Below are 25,497 nucleotides of genomic sequence, written 5' to 3'. Positions count from 1 at the left end.
GGAGCAGGCCCTGAAGAGCAGATGGCGAACGGCTGGGACTGGAGCGGGACTGATGCTTTGGAAAACAGCACGGGGAGCCTCTTAGGACCCTTGACTCCAACCCCTGAGGCCCATGGAGTCAGAGTAACTACTGCAGCTGTGTTCCCCTCCGCTCGGTGCCTCCCCCCCCCCCCCCGCCACCCCCACTCTTGGGTCCAGGACAAGGAGAGCGGATGCCTCCCACACACCTACCCACACCCACTTTTGGAAAAAGAGCCTTAGAATGCGGCATGGGATGTGGGCCTGTGACACCAACTCCAGCCCAAATCCTTTCCTGCCCAGAAAGTGAGGCATGGGTGGATTTGGGGGAAGGAGGAAAGTTGGGGGATGGCACATGGAATCACACTCTGAAACCACTTCCACAAATCTGGACAGAGATCCTTTACACCCCAAAGCAGCAAACTGGAGTGTCTCCCCAGGCCCATGCCCAGCACAAGGTGCTCTTATAAGCCTGTCCCTCTGTATGTCTTCATGTTTGAGTTTGTCTTTCTCCAGGTGTATTTCCGTGCCTCCGGTCACTGTCCCTGCTCTATTTTGTCCTCTATGAGCCATTCCACCCCTGAGCCTCCCACCATACCCTCTGCCACCCTAGCACACAGGACACCGAGGTTTCCATGGTAACACTTCAGGCTTTAATACATTTTGCTAAGGATGATGGAAGGTGAGGAGGACATCTGGTCTTTGAGATGGGAGACAGCAGGGGGCTCCAGGCCCCAGATCCAGTGCCCATCTCCGTGGAGTCTGGAGGCAGCTGCCCTAGGCTCAGGGCCAGAACTGGTGTTACTCACTCAGGGCCCCTCCTCTGAGTCCCTCAGGCGCACTTGGGCTCACAGGGTCAGCTGGGGGAAAATGGGGTTACCTGGGCCCCATGATCCTCCCCAAGGTCTTGCACTCCCCTCACCTCCTGTCAGGGAGCAGCGTCTCCCTGCACTTAACCCCAAAGGAAGTCCAACGGCTCTGCTGTCAGGGGACCCAAGGGAGAGCCTGCGGGGTGAGATGCCCAGGGGCCTGGGCCGCCGAGGAGAGGGCCCTGGCGAAGCAGTCGGAGAAGGCAGAGGTGTCTCATCGATGAAGGTGGTGATCTCTTCCCGGAAGAAGCCAGGACCCCGTGGGGGTCCCCCACCTGACCCCAACATCCCACCCTCCAGGAATTGGCGAAGGCTGGCCAGCCCCCCACCTTCAGCTTCCTCCTCATCCTCCTCATCCTCCAGCCTTTGTCTACGTCCCAGGTACTCAGGAGGACCCCCCAGGGCTCGGCTCTGGGCAGGGAGGACCCGGATGTCATCAGAGGATGACCACTTATGCAGGATGGAGCCTGGTGCCCGAGGAGTAGAGAAGATGTTGGTCTCGTCGTGGGACAGACGGCGGGACAGAGGGACCTGGGGAGAGGAAAAGGTAGATACAGAGGTGCTATAGGGACAAAGGGGAGCAGAGGCAGGAACCAAAGTGGGGACTTGGCAAGATGGCTCCACCCCCTTAAACTTTTGCAGAACATCCTCTGATGGGCAGACCTGGTTCTGAGAGGTCTGAAGGGGAGCCTCTCTTGCCACACCTTTCTTTCACCTACCCCTTAGGTGCCCTGCAGGCCGGGGCTAGGGAGTGGGGAATCGGGATGGTCAGCAGAGACTGGAGACAAGTAGTAAGGGGGTACCCAAAATAGGAGGTGCACTCCCTAGTCCCATACCTGTAGGTAGTGGACCCTCTCAAGAGGGGGAAAGAGCATGTGCCTTCCAGGCAGCAGCTTCACCTGGGAGGGGTCCCTGCCCCCGGGTCCTGTGGCACCATTAGCATCAAAGCGTACTTTGCACACTCGGCCATCCGCATAGTCATCACAGCCCCCATCTAGGAGAGAAGAGGGGCAGGGTGGTTACACACAGGGAATGCCCACCTCCCTCCCTGCCCCCCCCCCTTAAAACCTCCTACCCCCTTTATAAGGTCCCGGGAGAATCCTGTTCCCACTAGGCTGTAAGCTCCAAGAGGAAAAGCAAGAGTGTCTAACGTCCGTTGCATTCATTGCTAAGTCCCTAGTGCTTCATACATATAGACACATTTATTGAAACAGTTCCAACCCCACCCCCAAGAACTGTCCCTGTAGCTGGGGGTCTCTCTCAGGGAGCTTAGCCTCCCCTTAGTTCCACAGCCTTCCTTTATGGTTATGTTAGACCTCTGGACTGTTTCTCAGGCTCTCGGCCTGGAGAGTGGAGGCAGAGCTGGGTAGTGTGGGCTTCCAGAGGGAAGCCGCCGCCGGGTGGAGGGAGCCCTCGGTGCAGAAGGAAGCAGTGGGTATACATCGGGGTGCGTGATTAGGGGAAGGGGAGTCTGGAGTCGGCCCAGGGGCGGCGCAGGTTCCGTCCAGCAGGGGGCTCTCCAGGGCAGCCCGTCCCCCTACAGGGAAGGGCGGGTAGAAAAGGGAGCCGGAGCCCGGGAAAGCCAAAGCCCAGTCCCTCCTCTGACCGTCGTCGCCATCCTCCTCGGACATGATGGCCACGCACTGCTCCCACACCGTGCGCACGTCGGCACGGTAGCGCTCGCAGGACCAGATGAAGGAGGGCAGCAGCAGCGTCTGCGCCATGGAGCACCACAGCACGGCCAGCACCATCCACGGCGGAGCCGAGTCCGACTTAAGCGAGAAGAAGCTCACCACCTAGCGGGAGGATGGGGAATGGCGCGCGGTCACGACCCAGCGCCCAGAGCTCGCACTTGACCCCAGATCCAATATTCTAGTGCGGTGGGTGGGCAAGATGGAAGGTATGGCCCAATTCACAGAGGAGCATGACAGAGGCAAACTCGGAGGTGGAGATCGCGTAAACAGAGGGGAAGGGACTGATTCACAGGAAGGTGGGGGCAAGTACTGGAGACAAAGCCCTGAGGTCCAGAGGGACGGAAACAGACGTGGTACAGAAAACTTGAACACAGAGAGAAATTCAGGAATCGGGACTAGGTGGAGATGCAAGAAGCTGGGGTGGTGGGGTGCGCTCTCTGGGGTTTCCACCGGAGTGCTCAGAGACCCTGTGGTATATCCCGAGAGTGTTAGGGAACGGAGACTGGAGCTGGGCTGCTGGGGGCTGAAGCGTGGCCGCAGGATAGATGGTGGAGCTGGAGCATGGGTGGTGGAGTTGAGTAGTAGAAACCGGAAAACAGACGAGGCTGGGGGTAATGGGAACGTGGAGATGGGTGACGGAGGTGGGGGACTCACAGATGTAGGGGGGTGGGCAGAAGGTGGAGAGGAAGGTGGATGGCAGAGCTGCTGTATGGCTGACGGACTTGGAAGTCAGGTGACTGTGCTGGGGCCTGGACAGTGGGGAGAGCAGGTGCGGGACCCCAATCTCACCAAGATGGGCACCCCTGTGAGTGAGTCATAGAGAAAGACGATGGCGCTGACCAAGTTGGTGACCTGCAGGGATGTCTTGGCCGACTCAGAGCCGTCCAGCGAGGACCGCCGCTTCCCTCTGGCATCCTCCACCACAATGGCTGGCACCTCAAAGGCTGGCCGGGTACCCAACCCCCCTGGCCCACCCCCCTTGGCCCCAACCCCCACCCCGGCTCTCCGGGCCAGCCGAGCCCTCCGGGGCCGGGCCCACAACGTCTGGTAGAAGGTGATGGCCACACAGACCAGCCCCATGACAATGCCCCCAAGTAGCAAGAGGCTGAAGCAGACGCCAAAGCCCAGGCCAATCTTGGAGACTATGAACTGGCAGCCTCGAGCGTAGTAGCGCTCGCCATTGTTGTGCCAGCCAATGGACGGCAGCGTAGAGAGGATGAAGCTGACCATCCAGATGCCCATGACAGCGTGCAGCGCCTGCTTCTTGGCGTTGCTGAGGCGGTAGTTGACGGGCCAACGCACCATCCACATGCGATGGTAGGAGAGTGAGGCGACTGTGAAGCAGGTGGCCAGGGCCAGAGTGTAGTAGGTGGACACAAACACCTTGCAGATGCTCTCGTTCCAGTCATAGTCAGAGGAAGCCTGGCGCCGGAGCTGCACCACGGCGAAGGTAGTGAGGGGCACGGCCGCCATGAGTATGTGCGTGCCCGCCAGGAAGCAGAGCAGCAACTCCAGCGGCTTGTGCTTTTGCTGCTTGGCCGAGATGCTGAGGATGATCCAGGCATTGGCCAGCAGCGCCAGGAGCCCACAGGCCAGCCAGGACAATGCGTTCGAGCGCAGGGAGGCCTCCTCTGCCCCTGCCCCTCCCCGAGCCATCCTATCCTCGGCCCCCCACCCCCCTTGAACTCCTGGGGGTGGGGGCTAGGTCTCACCCAGGAGCCCCACTCACACACACACCCATGATGCGTACAATCCCTGCCCTATAGTGAAGCAGGCCGCCCCTAGGCCTACCCTACTGCTCAGCATTGCATGACTGACCCAGCTAAGGTCCGGTGTGGAGGGCAGGGGAGGAGACTGAGGGTCAGAGGAGGTGGCCCTCAGTCTCCATATTGGGCCCTTCCCGAAGTATCCTTGTGGTTGAGGGGGGAGGCAAGCTGCCTGCTTTCCCAACTATGAGGCTGGCTGAGGAGCTCTGGTCCCCACGCCGGGACGTCTGGGTCTCGTCTTCCTCTGGCTCTTGACCAGTCAGGGATCTTCTGGGTGCCCCAAGGGGTGTGGGGGGTGAGGCTCAGCCACCTGGACAAACTGCAAGGGAGAGATGACATGAGGTGGGGGAGGGCAAAGGTGGGGCCTAGGCTGGTCTCCAGCTGACTTCTCATGCCCCCCTTCTCTTGAAACTGTAGAAATAACTGATTACTAAGAGTCGTGGGGTCATTCAGAACATCTCCTGCCTTAAATCGGATGGCCAGTCACATAGCCCACACAGGTAAGAGCCCTGTTCTCCAGGCCGTCCGGAAGGAAGGTATTCTGACCTCCTGTCTCCTATCCCTTTCAGTCTGTTTTCCTCCCTCTGGCATCCCGAGGTCCCTTCTTCTTATATCTCCTGCTCAGTACTGTTCAACCCCTATCTTCACATCCCCGAATCTCTCTTCAGAGCTACTGCTGGGAGGTGCATGACTTGTTTCTTTTTTGAGGGTTCATGGTAAACTGGGATATGTGTGCTATTCCAGCTCCTTCCCAGCGTCCCAGCTCCTGGGCCCAGGGGTCTTGATGCTCTGCCCCATTTCCCCAAGCCTGTGTGATCCCCCTCTAGTTCGCCAGGGATCTGGGAAGATGGGAGAAAGGAGGCTGGGACCAAGGGGAGGGGGGACTAGGGAACCCGAAGGCGGGGAAACCGCTGACATCAGAAGCATCCAGAAATGGAAAGATGGGGAACTAGGGGGAAGGAGGAGAGTTTGAGCAGAAGAGAAAGAAAGAGGGGGCAAAGTGATAGTATCTGAAAATAGAAGGAAACCCCCAGAGACCCCTGGAGAGGAGGCTTGGGAGGGAAGAGGGGTTGTGTGGAAGGAGGAAGCAGGAAACAGGGAGGCTGAGAAGAAAAGCCGGATGTTCAATAAGGTGCTGATTCCCACTGGTAGACCTCCATTCTTTCCTCCCCTGCCCCAGCCTCAGTTTCCCTCTGATGGGAAGGAGGATAGTCCAGAATTTGGAGAAGCTGAGCTTCAGTGAGCCCTGGGGATGGGGCTAAGAGGAAATCAGGTGAAACCCTGAACAGAGTAGAGGCAAGAAGGATGAGCTAAGGGTTTTGGGGGGGGGGGGGAACAGGGGTAAAAATGGGGCAGAGCAGTATGAGGGTCTACTTCCTGTGGAAGAACCTCAGATCCTTGCCCTCCCTGAGAGGTCCTCGTCCGCCCCCCACCTTTGTTCCCTCCGGAGCCCAGTACACCCTAGTTGCCATGGCAATGGCCAGCCTGAGGGAGGTGGAAGGAATTGGTCAGAAGCGCCCCCCCACTACTCTCCCCTACAGCCTTGCACCCCTTCCCACCTACCCCCACCCAGGCCCAGCGGGTGGGCTGTGGAAGAAAGAGATGGGGAGTCAGAGAGGGAGAGAGGCAGGAAGGATGTGAAGGACAGAGAGGAGGTGAAGGACAGAGAAAGATCAGAGGAAGGTGGGAGGGGGGATCTGGGGGACTCCACCGGGGCCAGGGGTCCCTCGCCTTTCGGGGTGAAGGGGTAAGGTCAGGCGGCTCCTCCCTCCCGCCACCCACCGTGTTCTCCGGGGCAGTGACAGCAGGTGGCTGGGGAGGAGGGGCCGGCCAGAGGGGAGAGGAGGCGGCTGGGGACGGGGGGTGGGGCGGCGGGGAGGGGGCCGCGGGGGGACAGGGCCGGGGTCGTCTTACCTCTGGCTGAGCCCGGCACTGCCATGGAGACCGCACTCCCGACGCGGCTCGCCCGGGCTCCCGCCGCCTGCCGGCTCCAGCTCGCCCGCCCTCCTCCTTCCCTCCCTCCTTCCCTCCGGGCCTCCCTCCCCCCCCCCCCAACCTCGGTCCCAGCCTCCCGGGCTCGGCCCGCCGCTCCCTCAGTCTCTGCCGCCCACCCCAGGTCGGTCGGAGCCCCCCTCTCCCGGAGGAACGCCGCCCGTGAGCCCCGGGTCGGGGGCCGGCAGGGAGCGGCTCGGGGGGCGCGGGGGCGAGTGTGGGGCGGGGAACTGGACGGCGGCGACTTGGAGGGGGAGGGGCAGGGAAGGAGCCGGCAGGGAGGGGGCGAGGACGCTGGCGGGGAACCGGCTTCATTGGTGAGACGGTTCGTGTCCTGCCCCCACCCCACCCCGGTTTTCGACACGAACACAAGCTCCGAGAAGCAGCTGGTGGTGTTCGGGGAGGAGGAAGCATGTGTCACCGTGTGTATCCGTGAGGGCTGCGCCCGCCCGGGGTGTAGCTCAGAGGGGCAAGTGCTGGAGGTTGTGCTGAAGCTGGGGCTGCTGGGGGGTGGGGGGACACGGGTGTCCAAGAATGCACCCCCCAACACACACATAGCGCTTCCTCCTTCTGGAACACAAACTCACACTTCTGTTGGGGATGCACACAATTGGCAGGCACACATTACAGTTTCTCTTGGTCCTTTTTCTCCACCACACACATGCGTGTGTAGAGCGCACACAACCCTGCAGCTCTCCCTCAGTACAGCGCCCGCGCGTGATTCCCAAGTCTGGGCCGCCCGCACACACAGGGCCCTGTGGGGTGGGCAGGTGGCTAATCCACCTCCAGAACCAGCCCCCCCCCCCACCCCCAAGGGCAACTTCATCTCCTTCCCCTGGCAAGCCTGGCAACCCCTCCTCTGGGTCTGATTCGGAATGTCAGAAGATCCAGGTCCCCAGAGAAGAGGCTGGCTGGCTGCCCGTCTCTCTCACATACACACGTACACACACATCTTCTTTGCAGTAAGTTTATTGTATTTTTCTGTCAGCTCAGGGAGGCAGGGGCGGCAGCGGGCTGGAATGCATGCAAGCAAGCGGTGGGGAGTCCTCCTGGAAGGGGCAAGCTGGAAAGAGAAGACTGGGGAGAGGGGGTAGGGACTGAGAGGGGCGGTGAGAAAGGGAAGGAAGGAGAGGCAGAGGAGGCTGGGGATCCTGAGAGAAACAGATGAAGAAGAAGAGGAAGAAGACTACTTGTAACCTCAATTTTCCTGTGTCCTGGATGGTTTGGGGGAGGGATGAAGGAAAGTATAGGGCAGGGGGACTGAAGCCCAGCTCTGTCATCCTCCACAGGAGGTCCCCTCAGAGGGTTCCCTTTCCAGCCAACTCCCCACCCCCTCCCCTGGCAAAGCTCACCTTCCAGAAGGTTCTGCAACAGGGTGAATGGTAGGTCACTGGGCAGTCTCTCCCATAGGGCCTGTGCTCTGATTAGGAGAACTGCCAGCTTTGTCCTCTGGTAACAGGCTTCTGCCACCAGCAGGTGATAGAGGAGGGATTTTAGGCAGGGGGAGGGTCCTCTTCTGTGTTTCTGAACTCTCTGAGGCAGGTCCTGCCTGGGGTGGTGTGCTCTTAGGAATCCAGAGGTGGGTCCTGGGCATCAGTGACTAATCAGCTGCAGAGATGTGAGTGGAACTTGTCTCTGTGTTTGGGATACAGCCCTGGAACCAGGGAGTCAGAGACCTGGGCTAGTCCCCTGGCACTGACGAGCTGTGTGACCTTGCGCAATCCGCTGACCTCTCTGAGTTCCATTTCTGGTCTATAAATTGGAGATGCTGATCTTGGTCCTGACACTACTAGTTCTGTAAGCTCTTCTTAAGGTTTAAACAGACAAAGGATGTGAAACCGGCTCAGAAACTGACACGTACTACTTGGGGGGTAATGAATTGTGTCTGTGCACAAATGTGTGCTCTGTACATGGGTGTGGGTCCAGGGGTGCCTGTGGGTGGACACGTCACGATGGGAGTCTGTGTCCTGCCAACACAGAGTGAGAAGCGGGCTAAATGGAGCAGTGGAGGCTGGCAGTCAGCTGACTTTGGATCTGGGTCTACCTTCCTCTGGCCATGTGATCTTGGGCTGGTCCCTGCCCCCTCTGGTCCTAAGGTCCCGTCCAGTCAAATGACAGTCCTGGGCTTCATGCTTCAGACACCCAGCCTTGCCCTCCAAGCCAGGCAGGGCTGATCCCACGTGATTCCCTGGGGACCAATGGGCCGTGGGGGAGAGAGCTGGGAAGAAATCATCAATAGGGCTTTCCTTTTCCGCAAAGGAAAAGGGGAAGAAATGGTGTAAGCCTCTGCAAGAGGAGGACCCGTGGCCAAGTGTGGATAAGGAGAGCAGGAGAGGGCTGGAAGTGCTGTGGTCTGCTACATTCATCTGGCCCGCAGGCCCAGGAGCCCAGCAGGAAAGGCAGGGGAAGGCAGCTGGGGAGGCTGCAAGCGGGACACTCCCCTGGCCCTGCCCCTCAAATGAGATTTGTCTTCTGGAACCGGCTGGAGGAACAAAGAAGAGCAAGTTTATTCTTCTCCAAACTCCTTTGCCTCCTCAAAGCTCCATGTCTCCCAGTCCACACTCCCCCTTCTTGTGCAGTGGCGGCCTCTGGGCCACAGCTACACTGTGGTATCCAGAAATATCCCAGGCCTGCTGCCCCCTCACCTCTGCTCTCCACCCTCTTCCTGCTTCCCACTTCCTCAGCCACCCCTCTGCACCCTTCTTTGCCCTCCACCACCTCCCTTGAGCCCCCATCTTCTCACCTCCATGCCGCCTCCAGTCCCTCTCTTCTCCCACCCCCACCCACCCGGCTGTCACCCTCCCTTTCCCACTCTCTGCTCCCCCCTCCCCCCCGCCCAGTTCCTTACTGAGGGCACTGGCAGGTCTTCTTCTCACTGAGGAGTCTCTTGATCTGGGACATCCGCTCTGCCTGGCGCTGTCCAGGAAGAAGGAGGGGAATCATGAGGGTCCCAGGCCTCCAGAAGGGAGGTGCCCCTTGGAGGGGGGAGTGGGGAGAGCTAGGGGAGGAGAAGCAGGTACTGTGGCTGAGGCCATCTGTCCCAGAATTAACTCTTTGCTCTTTCCAGTCTCTCTCTCTGCATGGGATCTGGGACAGGGCCCAGTCTGCCCTGAGGGGACTGGGTGGGTGGGCAGAGAGAGCCAGGAGCAGCTCACATACACAGGATACTTTTGCTACTCTGGGGGCCCCAGGTGCTGGGAGGCCCTGTGGGGAGTGAAAGGGGGTTCTGGGGTGGCTCACTCACCCTGCGGTGCCAGCACTTAACACAGCAGAAGATGCAGAGCCCCGCGAAAAGCAGAAGGCCTAAGATCCCGCCCAGCACAATCGCTAAGAGCTTTGGCGAGGCCTTGGTGAACACTGGGGGCAAAACTGCAAGGGTGAGAGAGAGAGATGTTTCAGCTCACTATCCTCTGTCAGGGTGCCGGGCATTCTGGAGGGCCCCAGGAAGGCCTCGCTGCCCAGCTACACTTGGGGCTTAACCTTGGGCAGGGAGAGCAGGGCAGGGTCCACAGGGCTCTCACAGGCTGCCAGGGCTGAAGGGGAAAGGCTGGGTAAGGGGTTTTAAGGTTTGGAGACCACCGGGCACTCTGGAGAACTGGAAACAGCGGTTTCAGGCTGTGCACAGGGCATGCGTGTGTGCATGTGGGAGCGTGTGTGTGTGTGTGTGTGTGTGTGTGTGTGTGTCCGGGTTCGGAAAGGAACCAGGGAAAGCGGCTCTTGGTCAGATGGGCCCCATGCCTGGGCTGTAGACCTCAAGGAGGTGGGAACTTGCAGGGTCATGGGTGGGAACCACACCTGGCCTTACCTCATCCCCACTGTGTACCTAGGCAGCAGGAGAATAACCCACCCCTCTCAGAGGAATTGGGAGGCCGGGACTCTGGGTGGTCTCCACCAACCCACCACTGAAGAGGGAGGGGCTTGGGGTTAGCCCAGGGAACCTGGATCCTCACTCACCCTCGATCTTGGATGCCAGCAGGACTTTGTCCTTGTCACTCAGTAGACACTGCCATGTGCCCCTCTCAGGGTCCATCACCAATACCAGCTTCTGCTGCTTCGAGACCTTGGCAGCCCGCTCCTCCAGATTCAAGCTCAGCGTCAGCTCAGGGGAGGTGGGTCCCAGCACCTCGCAGGTCAAATTGTTCTTAGACTTAGTCACTGCAGAGGGGTAAGAGCCTGAGGCAGGGAGCCTGGATCTCTGAGCTCCTGGAAAGTCCATGCTCTAAGGGGCTTCAGTAGAACAATCAAAATACCTCACAGGGATGCTTTTCTTTGAGCCTCTCAGAGCACATTTTCAAGCAGTTACATAAAGAAAACATAGCTTTGGAGGCCCAGGCTCTTGGACTTGAATCTTAACCCCACTGCTAACTATCTGTGTGTCCCTGCAAGTTACTTGACAACCCAAGCCCCAGACATTAATTAAGTACACAGTAAATTCACAAACACACGTAAAGCTCTTGAATGGGTCTGGCACATAGGAAGCATCAAGTATTAGCATTGTTATTTGTGGAGTTATGGTGATGGGGGAGGTAAGGAAGCAAAGAGCTCGGTGCGGAGCCTGACATTACCCTCGTCGCTATCATACTAAGAGCTGATGCTGTTATCCTTGTCAGGAGAAAGTGGCCCACAGAGGCAGGAGGCTTAGTGAGGGCCATAGAGGGTTCGGCAGAGGCAGAATTAGAGCCCTGATTCTCAGCTCACACTCTTTGGGGGATTCTCAGCAGAGCCCACCCCAGGCTGGCTCATGGATGTCAGGAAGGACATGTGGCTTCCAGTCTCAGTTCAAAACCAGCCCCAAACCAGAAGGCCCTGGATCAGCTCCATCAGGGAACTAGGGCCAAGGCCGAGGCATCCCTTTTGGGGCCAACCCTTCCTCAGAGCGAGCCCTGGGCCATGCCTCTCCACCTCCTGCCCCTGCCCTCCCCTTCTCAGCCTACCTCCTCACCTCTCATCACCACGAGATTCACTTCCCGCTGCAGTGTCCCCTTGGCAAGACTCAGAGTGAGGGTTCCAGAGCCAGCATACCGAGACGAAGCCTGGGACAGGACAAAGCTGAGTGGGAGCGATTCCTTCAGCTGGAGTTTGGGGACGTGGAGCTCTTTCACAGACAGCTTCCTGTTCTCCAAGACGAAGGAGCTCCAGAGCAGGGAGGAGGGAGCCCCCTCTGCCTGCCACCTCAGCTCCCCGCTCAGGTTTTCATCCTCGAAGCTAAGCGGGAAGGAGAACTCCACCTGATCCCCTTCTTTTGTATAGACTGTGTTAGAGACCTTCTGGAAAGCTGGAGGCGGGAAGAGAGAGAAGCTGGCTCAGGACATAGGAAGATGAGGGATATGTATGGGGGTAGGGTAGGCATGGGCTGGGGGCAGCAGAGAGATGGAAGGGGAGGGACCAGGTGAGTCCAAACCCGTAGGTTGCCACTTCAGGCCCTTAAATTCCCATCTACCTCTCCTCTCCTCTCTGCTCTCTCCACCCAAGCATGTCCGTTCCCAAGGCAGTGCCTCCTCCCCCTGGAAGCCCTCCCAGAACGGCCCAGCCACAGGAGGCCTCTCCCTCCTCAGGACCCCTGGAGCTCAGAGGGCATTGGGCACGCGCTCCTGAGGCGCGTCATTTATCAGCCTTCGTAAGTTCAGAGCAAACGCCTGCCTGGGGCTTACTGGGTGCCCTGCGCCGTCAAGTGCATTACACGCATTCATTCTCGCGGTAACGCTGCAAGGTCTGTACTATCACCATGGGCGTCATCCCTGAAACCAAGGCTCAGAGAGGTGCGGTCACTGCCGGAGGTCTCATGGTGAAGTCAGAGCCGGGATTTCAGGCGGTTTGCGCACTTAACCACCACACTAGCGGGCCTGGGTCACCGAAGCACCCAGAAGACAGGATCTGGGCTAGGACATGCATTCTGGGCTCTTGGTATCCTCCCCCTGCTCCCCCACCAGGGTGCCTAGCTCGGGATTCTAAAGGTGCAGTGCAGAACTTCATCAGGGCTGGCTTGCCGGCCTTAGTGCCCCCGAGCAAGGGGATCTGCAACTTGGTGGGAGTGGAGGGCTGAGGCAGCAAAGAAAGCATGCCCTTGGTGCTCCTCCCTTGGGGCCTCCTCCAGAAGTTTTTGGGGTCCCTCACATCCTTACATCCCCTGTCCCTTCCTTCCTTCCGTCCTCCATGTCCACCACCCCGAGGGGCAGCCATTAGCACCCCAAGGAAGAGAGGGCCCGGCGTACCCCTCGGGGCAGATTTCAGCTCCAGGGGGAACTGGCCCTAGCCTCACTCTGTTGGCCAGCAGCAGACCCAGGAGCAGAGCACTGAGAGCGGAGGGAGGGTCTGTCCGCCACTGAGGCAGAGGGGAGACTGCAGGGGCGAGGCGCCCCCCTTACCCAGCACCAAGATGTTTATGTGGAACACCACCGTCTCCTGGTTCTGGGAGATGGTGCATGTCCAGGTACCACTGTCCTGCAGCTCCAGCCCGGACAGTGAGAGGCTTTGGCCACTGCCCTTGCTTTTATTCCCTGGACCTTTCCATTGCACAGAAGGGCTGCTACCAGACGGGCCCTCGACGGTCAGGGTCAGCGGCTGCCCTTGCAGCAGGCGGATGTTGCTGCTGCTGCTGCTGCCGGTGTCCCACTTGGCAGTCACTGTGAAAGGAGCAGGCCACCTGTGTCACACACACGCTCTCCCCAAGGGGAAGGAAGAGGCCAGGAAACCAAGAGTGTCTCTCCGTTACCCCCGCTAAGACCCAGGGACCCAGCCCCAGCCCAAGGCAGAGTCTCCCTCTCTCCTCCTCCTGCTGGCTCCCTTCCTCTCTGCCTTTGCTGCTCTCCCCCCCTTCCTCTGCCTCCTGCCCTTGTCTCCCCGCCCCCCTAGGTTTCTGCCCGAGGAAGGTTTGGAGAGACGTGAGGGCCAGTCCAAGCCGTCTCTGGACTGTAGAGGCACCGCGAACTCGGGTCTGGTTTGGTGGAGGAGTGGGAGTCAGGGAGGAAGGCAGGCTGTCTGGAGGGGTCCTCATCCACTCACCGTTGAACACCAGCAACTCCACCTCTTGCGTCTTGCCTGCTACCTCACAGAAGTAAACCCCTGAGTCTGCTGCTTCAAGATCCTTGATGATCAGAGGATAGGATCCTTGGTCCCACAGGTTTTTTTTCGTTTCGACGCGAGGCTTCAGCCTGGAGGCACCTGGGAGCAGAAGCCACATGGAGGAGGTTGGGGTAGCCTGAAGCCTCCCTGGGGAGGGCAAGGCCCACAGCTTTTCTTTCTTTTTTTTTTTTTTAAGATTTTTATTTATTTATTTGACAGAGAGAGAGACAGCCAGCGAGAGAGGGAACACAAGCAGGGGAGTGGGAGAGGAAGAAGCAGGCTCCCAGCAGAGGAGCCTGATGTGGGGCTCGATCCCAGAACGCTGGGATCACGCCCTGAGCTGAAGGCAGACGCTTAACCACTGTGCCACCCAGGCGCCCGGCCCACAGCTTTTCTGATCTCTCTTGCCGACTTCCTATAGCATCTGCCGCTGGTGAGGCGGTCCTGTCATATTCTACTGAATTGGCCAGGACAGTATCTCCTTCATCCAAAATAAAATACTCTCCTTATTTCAAGAGCACCAGCTCCCACAGTGCCCGATGCTTGGCGGGCTTCATCTCAAGTAATCTTCACGACAGTTCCGAGAAGTAGGAGCTCTTTGGCTTCTTTTACAGATTACGGAGTTGCCCCGCCTTGTACTTACGCTTCGTTGGCAAGAACGTTAACCAGTACGATTTCATCGGAAGGTCATTTACAGTATCTACCAGAATTACAAATGCACGTACACAGACACCAGTCCACCGAGAAAGACTAGGTTAAGTGAATTTGAGCTCGCCCCTGCAGTGGAATGCTGCATGAAAAGAGGAAGGAAGCCATCTCCCGAGTGGAATAATAGCTAAGAAACATCATTCACTGAACAAAGCAAGATATTAGACAGGCCACCATTTGTTTCCAAAGGAGGGAGAAATTTATCTATCTGTATCTATCTCTCTGCAGATGCCATGTATAGGAACAAATATTTCTAGAAGAACATGGTAGGTTTGGTTCCTCCTATGGAGAGGGAGTGAATACCCCTGGGGACAGGTGTGGGAAGGAAGCTTCTCACTACATACCCTTTTCTACCTTTTGAATTTGACTCCAGTAAGTGGCGGAGCCAGGATTAAAATCCGGGCCTGTTGGGTATACGATGCGGTACTGTGTCTGGAAAGTTCCTCAGGCAAGGACATGTGGCCTCCTCCGTCTCCTCCCTTCATACCTAACAACCATCACCAGGTGGAAGTTCTTCTCTTTAGCTAATCACTTTCTGGGTGGGGCGGCAGCTCCAGAATTTCTGTAGATACGGCTTTAGAGGCTAATCTTACGTAGCAAATGCACAATTTTTACTTAGAATGCATATTTGGAGGGATGGGGCAAAGGTGACTGAGAACCCCACCCTCAATCCCTTGGGCTCCACTTCTGTCCCCCTGAGCAGTCACGGACCCTCTCGCCACCTGGGTGCGGGAGCCTGGGTGTCATGTTGGCCGAGCATTCTCCCAAGCTTCCTGCTGCCCCCACTGCCCAGGCTCATCCCCCCTGGGAGACCTTTCCAGATGAGCTGTAGCCCTGGACTCTCCCTCAGCACTACCCCCACGCCCCCTGTACTTGACTCTGGGAGTCCCTGCCCTCTGGCTCTGTCCCTGGCTCCGCACTTGGCTTAGCTCCCCTGTGGCTCTGAAATCCTGCAGCATTCTTTTCACAATTTACCAAGCTTCTTGGACTAGTAGCCCTCTCGGGTTCTGCCCCCTTTCTACCTTGTTTGGTCCTCTCCTTAGATGTGAGCCCCATTTCCTTTTCTTCACCTTGGGCTCTTCTTCTGACAACTGGCTTTAGATGTTACCCAGACTCTGTCTCACGTCCTCTTCCCCATTTCCACAGACATTCCAAATCCCAGGGCACCCCCTGTCAGAGCCCATGGATGACTCCCAAATTGATATTCCCGACCCCAACCTCTCTTCTCAATTCTGGACCCACATTTCCAATAGCCCAAGAGATAACTTCATCTGAAAATCCTGCCATCCCCTAAAACTCACTTGGTTGAAAATGAAGTGGGTGACCCTTTCCCTAAAAATACTCTTCCTCCTTGCTTTCCTTTTCCTCTTCTGGGCCCTGTCACTTGGGCAGGCTGTCACATAACTTTGTAGAAGAAATCAAAAGGCGGTGCCAAAGGTCTAAGAGTATGGGTGAGTCTGGGACAAATTGTGGAGAAGACCTGTGTTGCACCAAGCCTTAAAAGAAGAATAGGCAGCCGGAAAGAAGGAAGGGGAGGAATGAGCACATCCAGGAAGTGGAAAGTCTCCAGGAAAGCAGTATAGCCAGCCATCTCAAAGCAATGAGGAAACCACGTGAGTGGGTGTCTCTGTTTCCAGCTGGGAAGCTGTGGGAAGCGATGGCCGGGTGGTGAATGTCCGGCAGAGGCTTCTGAGCCGGGTCCAATGGCGTAGGAGGTGACATGTACAAGGTGTTGCTTTGGAGGTCAGTATCGAAGCAGGTGGAAGAGAAATCAAAGTAGGAGGGACTGGGAAGAGAGAGAATTGCCAAGAAGCTTCCTCTCTAATTCAGGTGGGGGAGTTCTGTGGCCTTGGCTAAGGATGGTGCCATTCTCATGAAAACCAAGAAGATTGTTAAATAACAAAAATTCAACTGAGTGAATTGTAGAGATCTAATTGGCTTTATTAATGGATTAATGAATTGGGCAGCATCCTATCTAGCTAGTAAAGGGGAGCTCCGAAGGGCTACAGAGAAGGAAAGGTTTGTTTGTTTGTTTGTTTGTTTGTTTGTTTGTTTGTTTTAAGAGTTTATTTATTTATTTGAGAGAGAGAGCATGGGGGGAGCGGTGGGCAGAGGGACAAGCAAACTCCCCTCTGAGCAGGGCTCCATCCCAGGACCCTGAGATCATGACCTGAACTAAAGTCAACGCTTAAGCTTCACTGACAGAGCCACCTGGGTACCCCAGAAAAGGAAAGGTTCTTAAAGATAGAGAGGAAGTGGAGAAAAGGAAATTATTAGCAATGAATTCAGTGTTTTAGGCAAGATCACCCTCCTAAGGGAAACAGAAGGGGTCCATCAGTAAACTTCCTGGTGCTGATCCGGAAATTCCCATGTTGACTGGTTAAAGGTCACATTTCTGGGGGTTGAAACTACAGTTAGGTTAGGTATTAAGTCTCGGTTTACTGACTCATTGTCTTAACCTAAGTGACACCATTTTGGACCTGTCGCTTTCGTTTTAACAAGATGAAACAGAAAAACACTTTCAAAGGGAGGCATGGCTATCACAGGTAACTGACGGGAAACCAGGGATTGAAGTAGAGGGAAAAAAAAAATCCTGACTCTCTGGTTTAGAAATTGGGGGAGTCAGGAGAATGAAACTGCCCTCCTCAGAAGGAAAATCAAATCCTAGAAACAGAACAAAAGCACTGACACAAAAGAGGAGAATTTTTAGAAAGGAGCACATTGTTCCAGCCTCACAGGCAATCAAAGAAATGCAAATTAAAACAACAATAATATTTTTCAACTATCAAATTAGCAAAAAAAGAAAGAGAGGAAGGAAGGAAGGAAGGAAGGAAGGAAGGAAGGAAGGAAGGAAGGAGAAAGAGAGAGAGAAAGAAAGCAAGAAAGCAAGAAAGCAAGAAAGCAAGAAAGCAAGAAAGCAAGAAAGAAAGAAAGAAAGAAAGAAAGAAAGAAAGAAAGAAAGAAAGAAAGAAAGAAAAAAGAAAGAGTTAAATAATACTACTCCGTGCTGGCGAGGGTGCTAGTGGAAAAGGCACCGGATGGAACCTTTCTAGAAGCAATCTTGCAGTATATACTATCTATTATTAAAAGTTTATATCCTTGGGGCACCCGGGTGTCTCAGTTGGTTAAGCGTCTGCCTTCGGCTCAAGTCATGGTCACAGGGTCCTGGGATTGAGCCCCTCATCGGGCTCCCTGCTCAGTAGGGAGTCTGTTTCTCCTTCTCACTCTGCCTGCCTCTTCCCTGCTTGCACGCTCTCTCTCTGTCAAATAAATGAATAAAATATTTAAAAAAAATAAAATTGAATGTTTATATCCTTAATTTCATTTCTAGAATGTTATCCTTAAAAACAATAATTTAAAAATGCAAACCAAATGTAACAAAAATAATAGTGTTGTCAATAGGGTGCAACATTAGACAAAAAGATAATGTCTATATATTAGGGTATATTAATTTGATGGAATATTAGGTTGGCACCAAAATAACCCAAATAATGTTTTTTCTTTCTTCCTATTTAACCCATCCCCCCACCCACTACCCCTCTGATAACCATCAGTTTGTTCTCTATAATTAAGAGTCTGTTTCTTGTTTTGTCTCTCTCTCTTATTTTTTCCCCTTTGCTGGTTTGTTTTGTTTCTGAAATTCCACCTATGAGTGAATTCATGTGATGTTTGTCTTTCTCTGACTGATTTATTTCACTTAACATTATACTCTCTAGCTCCATCCATGTTGCTGCAAATAGCCACATTTCATTCTTTTTTATGGCTGAATAATATTCCATTGTGTATATATGCCACACCCTCTTTATCCATTCGTCTATCCACGGACCCTTGGGCTGCTTCCATATCTTGGCTACTGTAAATAATGCTACAATGAACATAGGGGTGCATGTAATCCCTTTGAATTAGTGTTCTTGTGTTCCTTGGGTAAATACCTAGGAATGCAATTCCTGGGTCATAGGGTAGCTCTATTTTTAATGTTTTGAGGAACCTCCATACTGTTTTCCACAGTGGCTGCACCAGTTTGCATTCCCACCAACAGTGCAAGAGGGCTCTTCTTCCTCCACACCCTCACCAACACTTGCTGTTTCTTGTGCTTTTGATGTTTGGTTTAGCCATTCCGACGGGTGTGAGGTGACAACGCACTGTAGTTTTGATTTGCATTCATCTGCGTTTCCCTGATGATGACTGATGTTGAACAACTTTTCATGTGTCTGTTGGTATATCTGTATGTCTTCTTTGGAGAAATGTCTCTTCATGTCTGTTGTCCCTTTTTAGGGAGGATTATCTGTGTTTTGGGTGTTGAGTTGTATCAGTTCTTTATATATTTTGGATACTAACCCTTAATTGGATATGTCATTTACAAACACCTTCTCCCATTCCATAGGTTGCCCTTTAGTTTTGTTGATTGTTTCCTTCACTGTGCAGAAACTTTTTATTTTGATGTAGTCCCAACAGTTTATTTTTGCTTTTACTTCCCTTGCCTCAGGAGACATTTTTGAAAGAAGTTGCTACGGCTGATGTCACAGAAGTTACCGCCTGTGCTCTCTTCTAGGATTTTTATGGTTTCAGGTCTCACATTTAGGTCTTCAAGCCATTTTGCGTTTATTTTTGTGTATGGCATAAGAAAGTGGTCCAGTGTCATTCTTTTGCGTGTTGCTGTCCAGTTTTCCCAGCACCGTTTGTTGAAGAGACTGTCTTTTTCTCATTGGATATTCTTGCCTTCTTTGTCAAAGATTAATAGACCATACAATTGTGAGTTCATTTCTGGGTTTTCTATTCTGTTCTATTGATCTACGTGTCTATTTTTATGCCAGTACCATACTGTTTTGATTACTAATGCTTTGTAACATAACTTGCAGTCTGGAATTGTGATGCCTCCGGCTTTGCTTTTCTTTTTCAAGATTGCTCTGGTTATTCGGGGTCTTTCATGGTTCCATACAAATTTTAGGATTGTTTGTTCTAGCTCTGTGAAAACTGCTGTTGGTATTTTGATAGGGATTGCATTAAATCTGCAGATTGCTTTGGGTAATACAGACATTTTAGTAATATTTGTTCTTCTCATCCACGAGTGTGGAATGTTTTTTCCAATTCTTTGTGTCATCTTCAATTTCTTTATCAGTGTTTATATTTTTCAGAGTACAGGTCTTTCACCTTTTTGGTTAGGTTTATTCCTAGGTATCTTATTATTTTTGGTGCAATTATATTAAAACAATTTTAATGAAAAGGAAAATATTCATAATAAGACATTTTCAAAGTTGTGTTAGAGTAGTCTTTACTTTTTAGTTTTGAATTACAAAATTTACAGACTCAACACTTCCCTTTTCCCTTGCCTACCCTTCTGATATTACGGTAAACAATTTGGTATTGATTCCTCCGTACATTTTTCTTTGCTCGAGCAAACATATATTCATACCCATTGAATTTTTAAATTACAGTGGGATTATATTGGGGTGCCTGGGTGGCTCCGTTGGTTAAGCATCTTAGGTTTCAGCTCAGGTCATGATCACATGGGTCATGGGATTGAGCCCCGCACTGGGCTCCACGCTCAGCACGGAGTCTGCTTGAAGATTTTCTCCCTCTGCCCCTCCCCGCACTCTCTCTTTCTCTCTCAAATAAATAAATCTTTAAAATGAGATTAGATTAACATACACGTACTCTTTTCACTTAAAATATGCTTGACATCCTTCTAAGCATATACATGTGAAGCTTCGTCATTCTTTGTTTTATTTAAATTATGAGAGCTAATCTTTTTATTCCCTTGATTTGTTAAATAAAATTTTTTATTTCAATATAACTGTAAGAAATGATACAGAAATCTCGAGTACCCTTTACCCGGGCCACCCCAATGGTAACTTGCAAAACTGTAGACTATCACGACCAAGATATTGGCAACAACACAGTCAAGATACAGAACATTTCTAACACCACAAGGATGTTGCCCTTTTCTAGCCATGTCTCCTTCCCTCCCTTAAGCTCTGGTAATCACGAATCTGTTCTCCATTTCTACAATCTGTCATTTCAAGTATGTTATATAGATGGAATTATACAGTATGTTACCTTTTGGGATTGACTTTTTTTTTCAGGTTGCTGTATGTATCTATAGTTCATTCTTATTACTGCCAAAAAGTATTCCATGATATACATATAGTCAGTTACCCACTGAAGGACATTTGGGTTGTTTCTAGTTGTGGGCTATTATGAGTAAATCTGCTATAAACAACTGTATACAAATTTCTGGGTCAACATGAATCTTCATTTCATTTCTCTGGGATAAATGCCTAGGAGTGCAATTGCTGGGTTGTTGCTTGTTTAGTTCTTAAGAAACTGCCAAACTTTCTTCCAGAATGGCTGTACCATTATATATTCCCACCAACAATGCCAGAGTAAACCAGTTTCTCTTCATCTTCACCAGCATTTAGTATTGTTACTATTTTTTTATTTTGGCCATTCTGATAGGTGTGTAGTGATATCTCATTGTGGTGCTGATTCACATTTCTCTAATATCTAATGATATTGAATACCTTTTCATGTGTCTTTTGCCATCTCTATATCCTCTTTGGTAAAATATCTGTTCATATCTTTTGCCCATTTTCTAATTGGATTGGGGTTTTATTTTTTTTTTGTCTTTGGGGTTTTTTTGGTATTGAGTTTTCAGAATTGTTTACACATTCAAGGTACTAGTCCTTTGTTGGATAGGTAGTTTGCATATATTTTCTTACATTCTATAAATTGTCTTTTCCTCTTCTTGGTAGACTTTTGCAGAGCAAAGTTTTTAATTTTGATGAAGACCAATTTATGCATGTTTCCTTTTAGGGATTGTGCTTTTGGTATCAAGTTCAAGAGCTCTTTGCCCAGCCTAAGTCCTGAAATTTCTCTTGTATGGGTTATACTTTTCCATTGAAGTTCATAGTCCATTTTGAGTTAGTTTTTAGATGAGGTGTGATACTTAGGTCAAGGGTTTATTGTTGCTGATGATTGTTTTTACCTATGGATTTCCAATTATCCTAGCACTATTTATTGAAAAGGCTATTTTTCCTTCAATGCACCTTTGAAAAAAAAAAAGTCTGTTGGATATATTTATGAGGATCTATTTATGGGTTCTCTATTTTGCTCCATTGAACTATGTGTCTACCCCTCCACCAATACCACATAATTTTGATTACTTTCATTATATAATAAGTCTTGAAAGCAGATAGACTTGAGTTCTCCTACTTTAGTCTTCTTTTTCAAAATTGGTTTAGTTCTTTGAGTTCTTTGGCTTCGCCTATAAATTCTTTTAATAATCTTACTTATATCTAAAAAAATATCTTGCTGGGACTTTGATAGCAATTGTGTTAAACCTGTATACCAATTTAGGGAGAACTGACAACTTTACAACGTTGAGTCTTCCGCTTATGAATATGGAATGTCTCTCCATTTATTTAGATCTTCTTTGACTACTTTCGTCAGTATTGTGTAGTTTTTAGCACACAAATCCTGTGCGTGTTTGTTGCATTTACGTAAGTATTTTTTTAGTATGGCATTACGTTTTAATTTCTGTGTGTACACATTCATTGCTAGTATATAGGAAAACAATAGATTTTTGTATGTTTCTCTTATAACTAAACTCACAAGTTGAGTCTAAGAGGTTTATTAAATATAGGTTCTTTAAGATTTTCTGTATAAATAACCATGTCATTTGCAAATAGAAAAAATTTATTCCTTTTTTTCTAATCAGTATTTCTTGCATATCCTTTTCTTGCCTTATTGCACTGGCTAAGAGTTGCAGTACTGTGTTGAATACAGGTAGTAAAGCAGATATCTTTGCTCTGTTCTTGATCTTAGGGGAAAGCATTCAGTCTTTCATTATTAAGTATAATGTTAGTTGTAAGACTTTTTTTAGATGCTCTTTAAATTTTCACTCAATATGGGACACCCAAGTGGCTCAGTTGGTTAAGCGCCTGAATTGATTTTGGCTCAGGTCATGATCTCAGGGTTGTGAGATGCAGCCCTGCATCGGGCTCCACTCTGGGCATGGAGCCTGCTTAAGATCCTCTCTCCTCCTCTCCCTCTGCTCCCCTCACTCCCTCCCTGCTCTCTAAAAAATAAATAAATAAAATCTTTAAAAAAAATTTTTTTCACACCATTTGATGTACTTTTCTTTGTCTCTTGAGACTTCATTGTTGACCCACAGAATACCAAAAAGTTGTTGTTTTCAAGTGTTTGGAAATTTTCCTGTTAAATTTCTGTTGTTGATTTCTGGTTTGATTCCATGTGGTCAGAGAACACACTGCACTATTTCAATTCTTTTAAATTTGTTAAGGTTTAGGGCGCCTGGGTGACTCAGTGCATTAAATGTCTGCCTTCAGCTCAGGTCATGATCCTGGAGTCCTGGGATTGAGCCCCACAACGGGCTCCCTGCTCAGTGGGGAGTCTGTTTCTCCCTCTGCCCCTCACCGCACTCGTGCTCTCTCTCTCTCTCTCAAATAAATAAATAAACAAATAAATAAATAAAATCTTTTAAAAAATTTATTGAGGTTTGTTTTATAGCTTAAGATATGGACCATCTTGGTATATGTTCTGTGGACATTTGAAAAGGATGTACATTCTGCTGTGTAGAGTGTTCTATAAATGTCAATTAGATCCTGTTGATCGATGGTGATGTTGAGTTCTTCTATACCTTTGCTGATTTTCTGGGTAGTTGTTTTGTCAGTTGTTGGGAGAGGGGTGTTGAAGACTCTATCAATGTGGATTTGTCTATTTCTGCTTTTAGTTCTCAGTTTTCCTTCACGTATTTTGCAGACCTGCTGTTTGGTGCATACCCATTTAGAATTACTCTGTCTTCTTGAGGGATTAACAGTGTCATTATTATATAATGTCCTTCTCTGACTCTGGTAGTTTTTTTGCTCTGACGTTGACTTTATCTGATATTAATAAATCCATTCTTGCTTTTCTTTGATTAATGCTTGCATGGCATATCGTTTTTTCCACCCTTTTACTTGTCAACCTGCCTGCATCATTATAGTTGAAGTGAGTTTCTTATAGACAACATATTGTTGGGTTTTGCTTTTTAATCTACTCTGTCAAATCTTTGTTTTTAATTGGTATATTTAGACCATTTATATTTAATGTAATTATTGACAAGTTAGAGCTTAAGTCTGCTTGTTCTATTTTCTGTTTTCTTTTTTACAGCTTTCTATGGTTTACTTAAATGTCTTTTTTTTTAAGTGTTTTTTTTTTAAGATTTTATTTATTTATTTGACAGAGAGAGAGACAGCCAGAGAGAGAGGGAACACAAGCAGGGGGAGTAGGAGAAGAAGAAGCAGGCTCCCAGTGGAGGAGCCTGATGTGGGGCTCGATCCCATAATGCCAGGATCACGCCCAGAGCCGAAGGCAGACGCTTAAAGACTGAGCCACCCAGGCACCCCTAAATGTCTTTTTTTTTTTTAATTTTTATTTTTATTTAAGAAATCTCTACACCCAGGGTGGGGCTTGAACTCACAACCCTGAGATCAAGAATCACATGCTCTTCTGACTGAGCCAACCAGGCACCACTTGAACATCTTTTTGTAACACATTTTTTTAAGAATAGTTTTAGATTTACAGAAATATTATGAAAATGGTAGAGTTTCCACATACTCTATACTGAATTTCTCCTCTTATTAGCATCTTACATTAGTATTGAACATTTTTTATAAGTAATAAATCAATATTAACACATTGTTATTAACTAGGCCATACTCAGATTTCCTTAGTTTTTATCTAATGTTCCTTTTTCACCCCAAGATCCTATCTAGGAGTCCATCTTACATTCAGTTGTCATGTCTCTTTTGTCTCTCCTTGGGTGTGATAGTTTCTCAGACTTTCCTTGTTTTTGTTGACTTTGACAATTTTTGAGGAGTACTGGTCAGTTATTATTATTTTTAAGATTTTATTTATTTATTTGACAGAGAGACAGCCAGCGCAAGAGGGAACACAAGCAGGGGGAGTGGGAGAGGAAGAAGCAGGCTCACAGCGGAGGAGCCTGATGTGGGGCTCGATCCCAGAAAGCCGGGATCATGCCCTGAGCCGAAGGAGATGCTTAACGACTGTGCCACCCAGGCACCCCAAGGTCAGTTATTTTGTAGAATGCCTTTCTGCTGGGGGGATTGGTCTAATGTTTTTCTCTTGATTAGACTGGGTTTATGGGTTTTTGAACGGAAGATCACAGAGATAAAGTGCCATTTTCATTACATATCAAGGGTACATACCACCCACATGACTTATGAGTGTTGTTGATTTTGATCACCTGATGAGGTAGGTTCTTCACCATTCTCCACTGCAAAGTTATTCTTACTCCCCTTTCCATACTGTACTCTTTGGAAAATAATAACTATGCACAACCCACACTTAAAGAGTGAGGAATTATGCTTCACCTTCTTGAGGGCAGATTATCTACATAAATTATTTGGAATTCTACATAGGAGATTTGTCTCTTTTCCCCATTTATTTATTTTTTCAATCAGTTATTATATCAGCATAGACTCATAAATATTTATTTTATACTTTGGGATGCAAACATTTTAAAATGTATTTTAGAATCCATTTTAACTTACCTCTGGTAATTTTGAGTGTATCTCTTTGTACATTTTTAGTGAGTACTGTGGGTACTACTTTATATGTGTATATAACCTATCATAGTCTACTCTTGTTATATTACCTTACCTGCCTTTACATTCTTTTAACCTCCCCATTTATTATTTTATTTTAAAGATTTTATTTATTTATTTATTTGAGAGAGAGAGCACAAGTGGGGGGCAGAGGGAGAGGGAGAAGTAGACTCCCCACCCAGCAGGGAGCTAGAGAGTTCTCTCCAGAACCCACCGTGTTGACACCCTAATCTTGAACTTCTCACCTGCAGTACTGTGAAAACATAAATTTCCATTGTTTGAGCCACCTAGTTTACGGTATTTTGCTATGGCAGCCCAAGCTGACTCATACATATGTCTACTTCATTTTCCTGAAAGCACTCATTTTTTTATTACCTGAATAATTTTCCATCGTCGTACCATAGTTCAAGTCTGTCCTCATTAATGGATATTCAGGTTGAATTTTATTCTTTCATATTATAAGCCATGTGTATAACAACATCCTTTCACAGATTTCATGAAATAGTCTCAATTTTATTTCTGTCAAGTAAATTTTCCAGTGTAGCTATTACTACATAAAAGAGTTGTAATTTTATATTTGTTAAACTTTGGCAGATTACTTTTAAAATTTTGTCTAATAATTGATTGTCCCATCATGATAAAATGTTATGAGGGAGTAAGATAAAGGGTAACACAGCATGATATCATATCACCTATGTAAAAATATATCGATTATATTTTCCACACTAAACAAAGCCTGGAAGGAAATAAATCTCTGAAT

The 25,497-nt window shown here is 50.0% G+C and overlaps 2 protein-coding genes across 4 annotated transcripts in view; both read right to left on the bottom strand.

The window, feature by feature from the left end:
- Window positions 1–648: 648 nt before the first annotated feature.
- On the bottom strand, window positions 649–6,334 carry GPR162 (G protein-coupled receptor 162). Its single transcript, XM_045781343.2, has 5 exons — window positions 6,262–6,334; window positions 3,371–4,666; window positions 2,494–2,683; window positions 1,724–1,881; window positions 649–1,418 (listed from the first exon to the last, which is right to left on the bottom strand). The coding sequence occupies exons 2-5, from the start codon at window positions 4,235–4,237 to the stop codon at window positions 867–869; spliced, it is 1,767 nt and encodes a 588-aa protein (XP_045637299.1). The 5' UTR covers window positions 4,238–4,666; window positions 6,262–6,334; the 3' UTR covers window positions 649–866.
- A 958-nt stretch (window positions 6,335–7,292) lies between these two features.
- The window catches only part of CD4 (CD4 molecule), a 38,304-nt gene continuing 20,099 nt past the window's right edge, over window positions 7,293–25,497 (bottom strand). For 2 of the 3 annotated variants that reach the window (XM_045781347.2, XM_045781348.2), the window contains exons 4-10: window positions 13,342–13,500; window positions 12,705–12,962; window positions 11,282–11,614; window positions 10,294–10,494; window positions 9,584–9,708; window positions 9,188–9,255; window positions 7,293–8,821 (exon numbers count right to left, since the gene is read on the bottom strand). In XM_045781347.2, the coding sequence (XP_045637303.1) occupies window positions 8,794–8,821; window positions 9,188–9,255; window positions 9,584–9,708; window positions 10,294–10,494; window positions 11,282–11,614; window positions 12,705–12,962; window positions 13,342–13,500 (1,172 nt within the window). In that variant the 3' untranslated portion in view covers window positions 7,293–8,793. The remainder of the gene's footprint in view (window positions 8,822–9,187; window positions 9,256–9,583; window positions 9,709–10,293; window positions 10,495–11,281; window positions 11,615–12,704; window positions 12,963–13,341; window positions 13,501–25,497) is intronic. The other variant, XM_045781349.2, reaches the window with a different exon arrangement.

Source organism: Ursus americanus, chromosome 25 (genome assembly GCF_024610735.1).
Source record: "Ursus americanus isolate L20-20 chromosome 25, mUrsAme1.1.p, whole genome shotgun sequence".
Classification (NCBI taxonomy): Eukaryota; Metazoa; Chordata; class Mammalia; order Carnivora; family Ursidae; genus Ursus; species Ursus americanus.
This window is presented reverse-complemented; position numbering and strand designations above follow the sequence as displayed.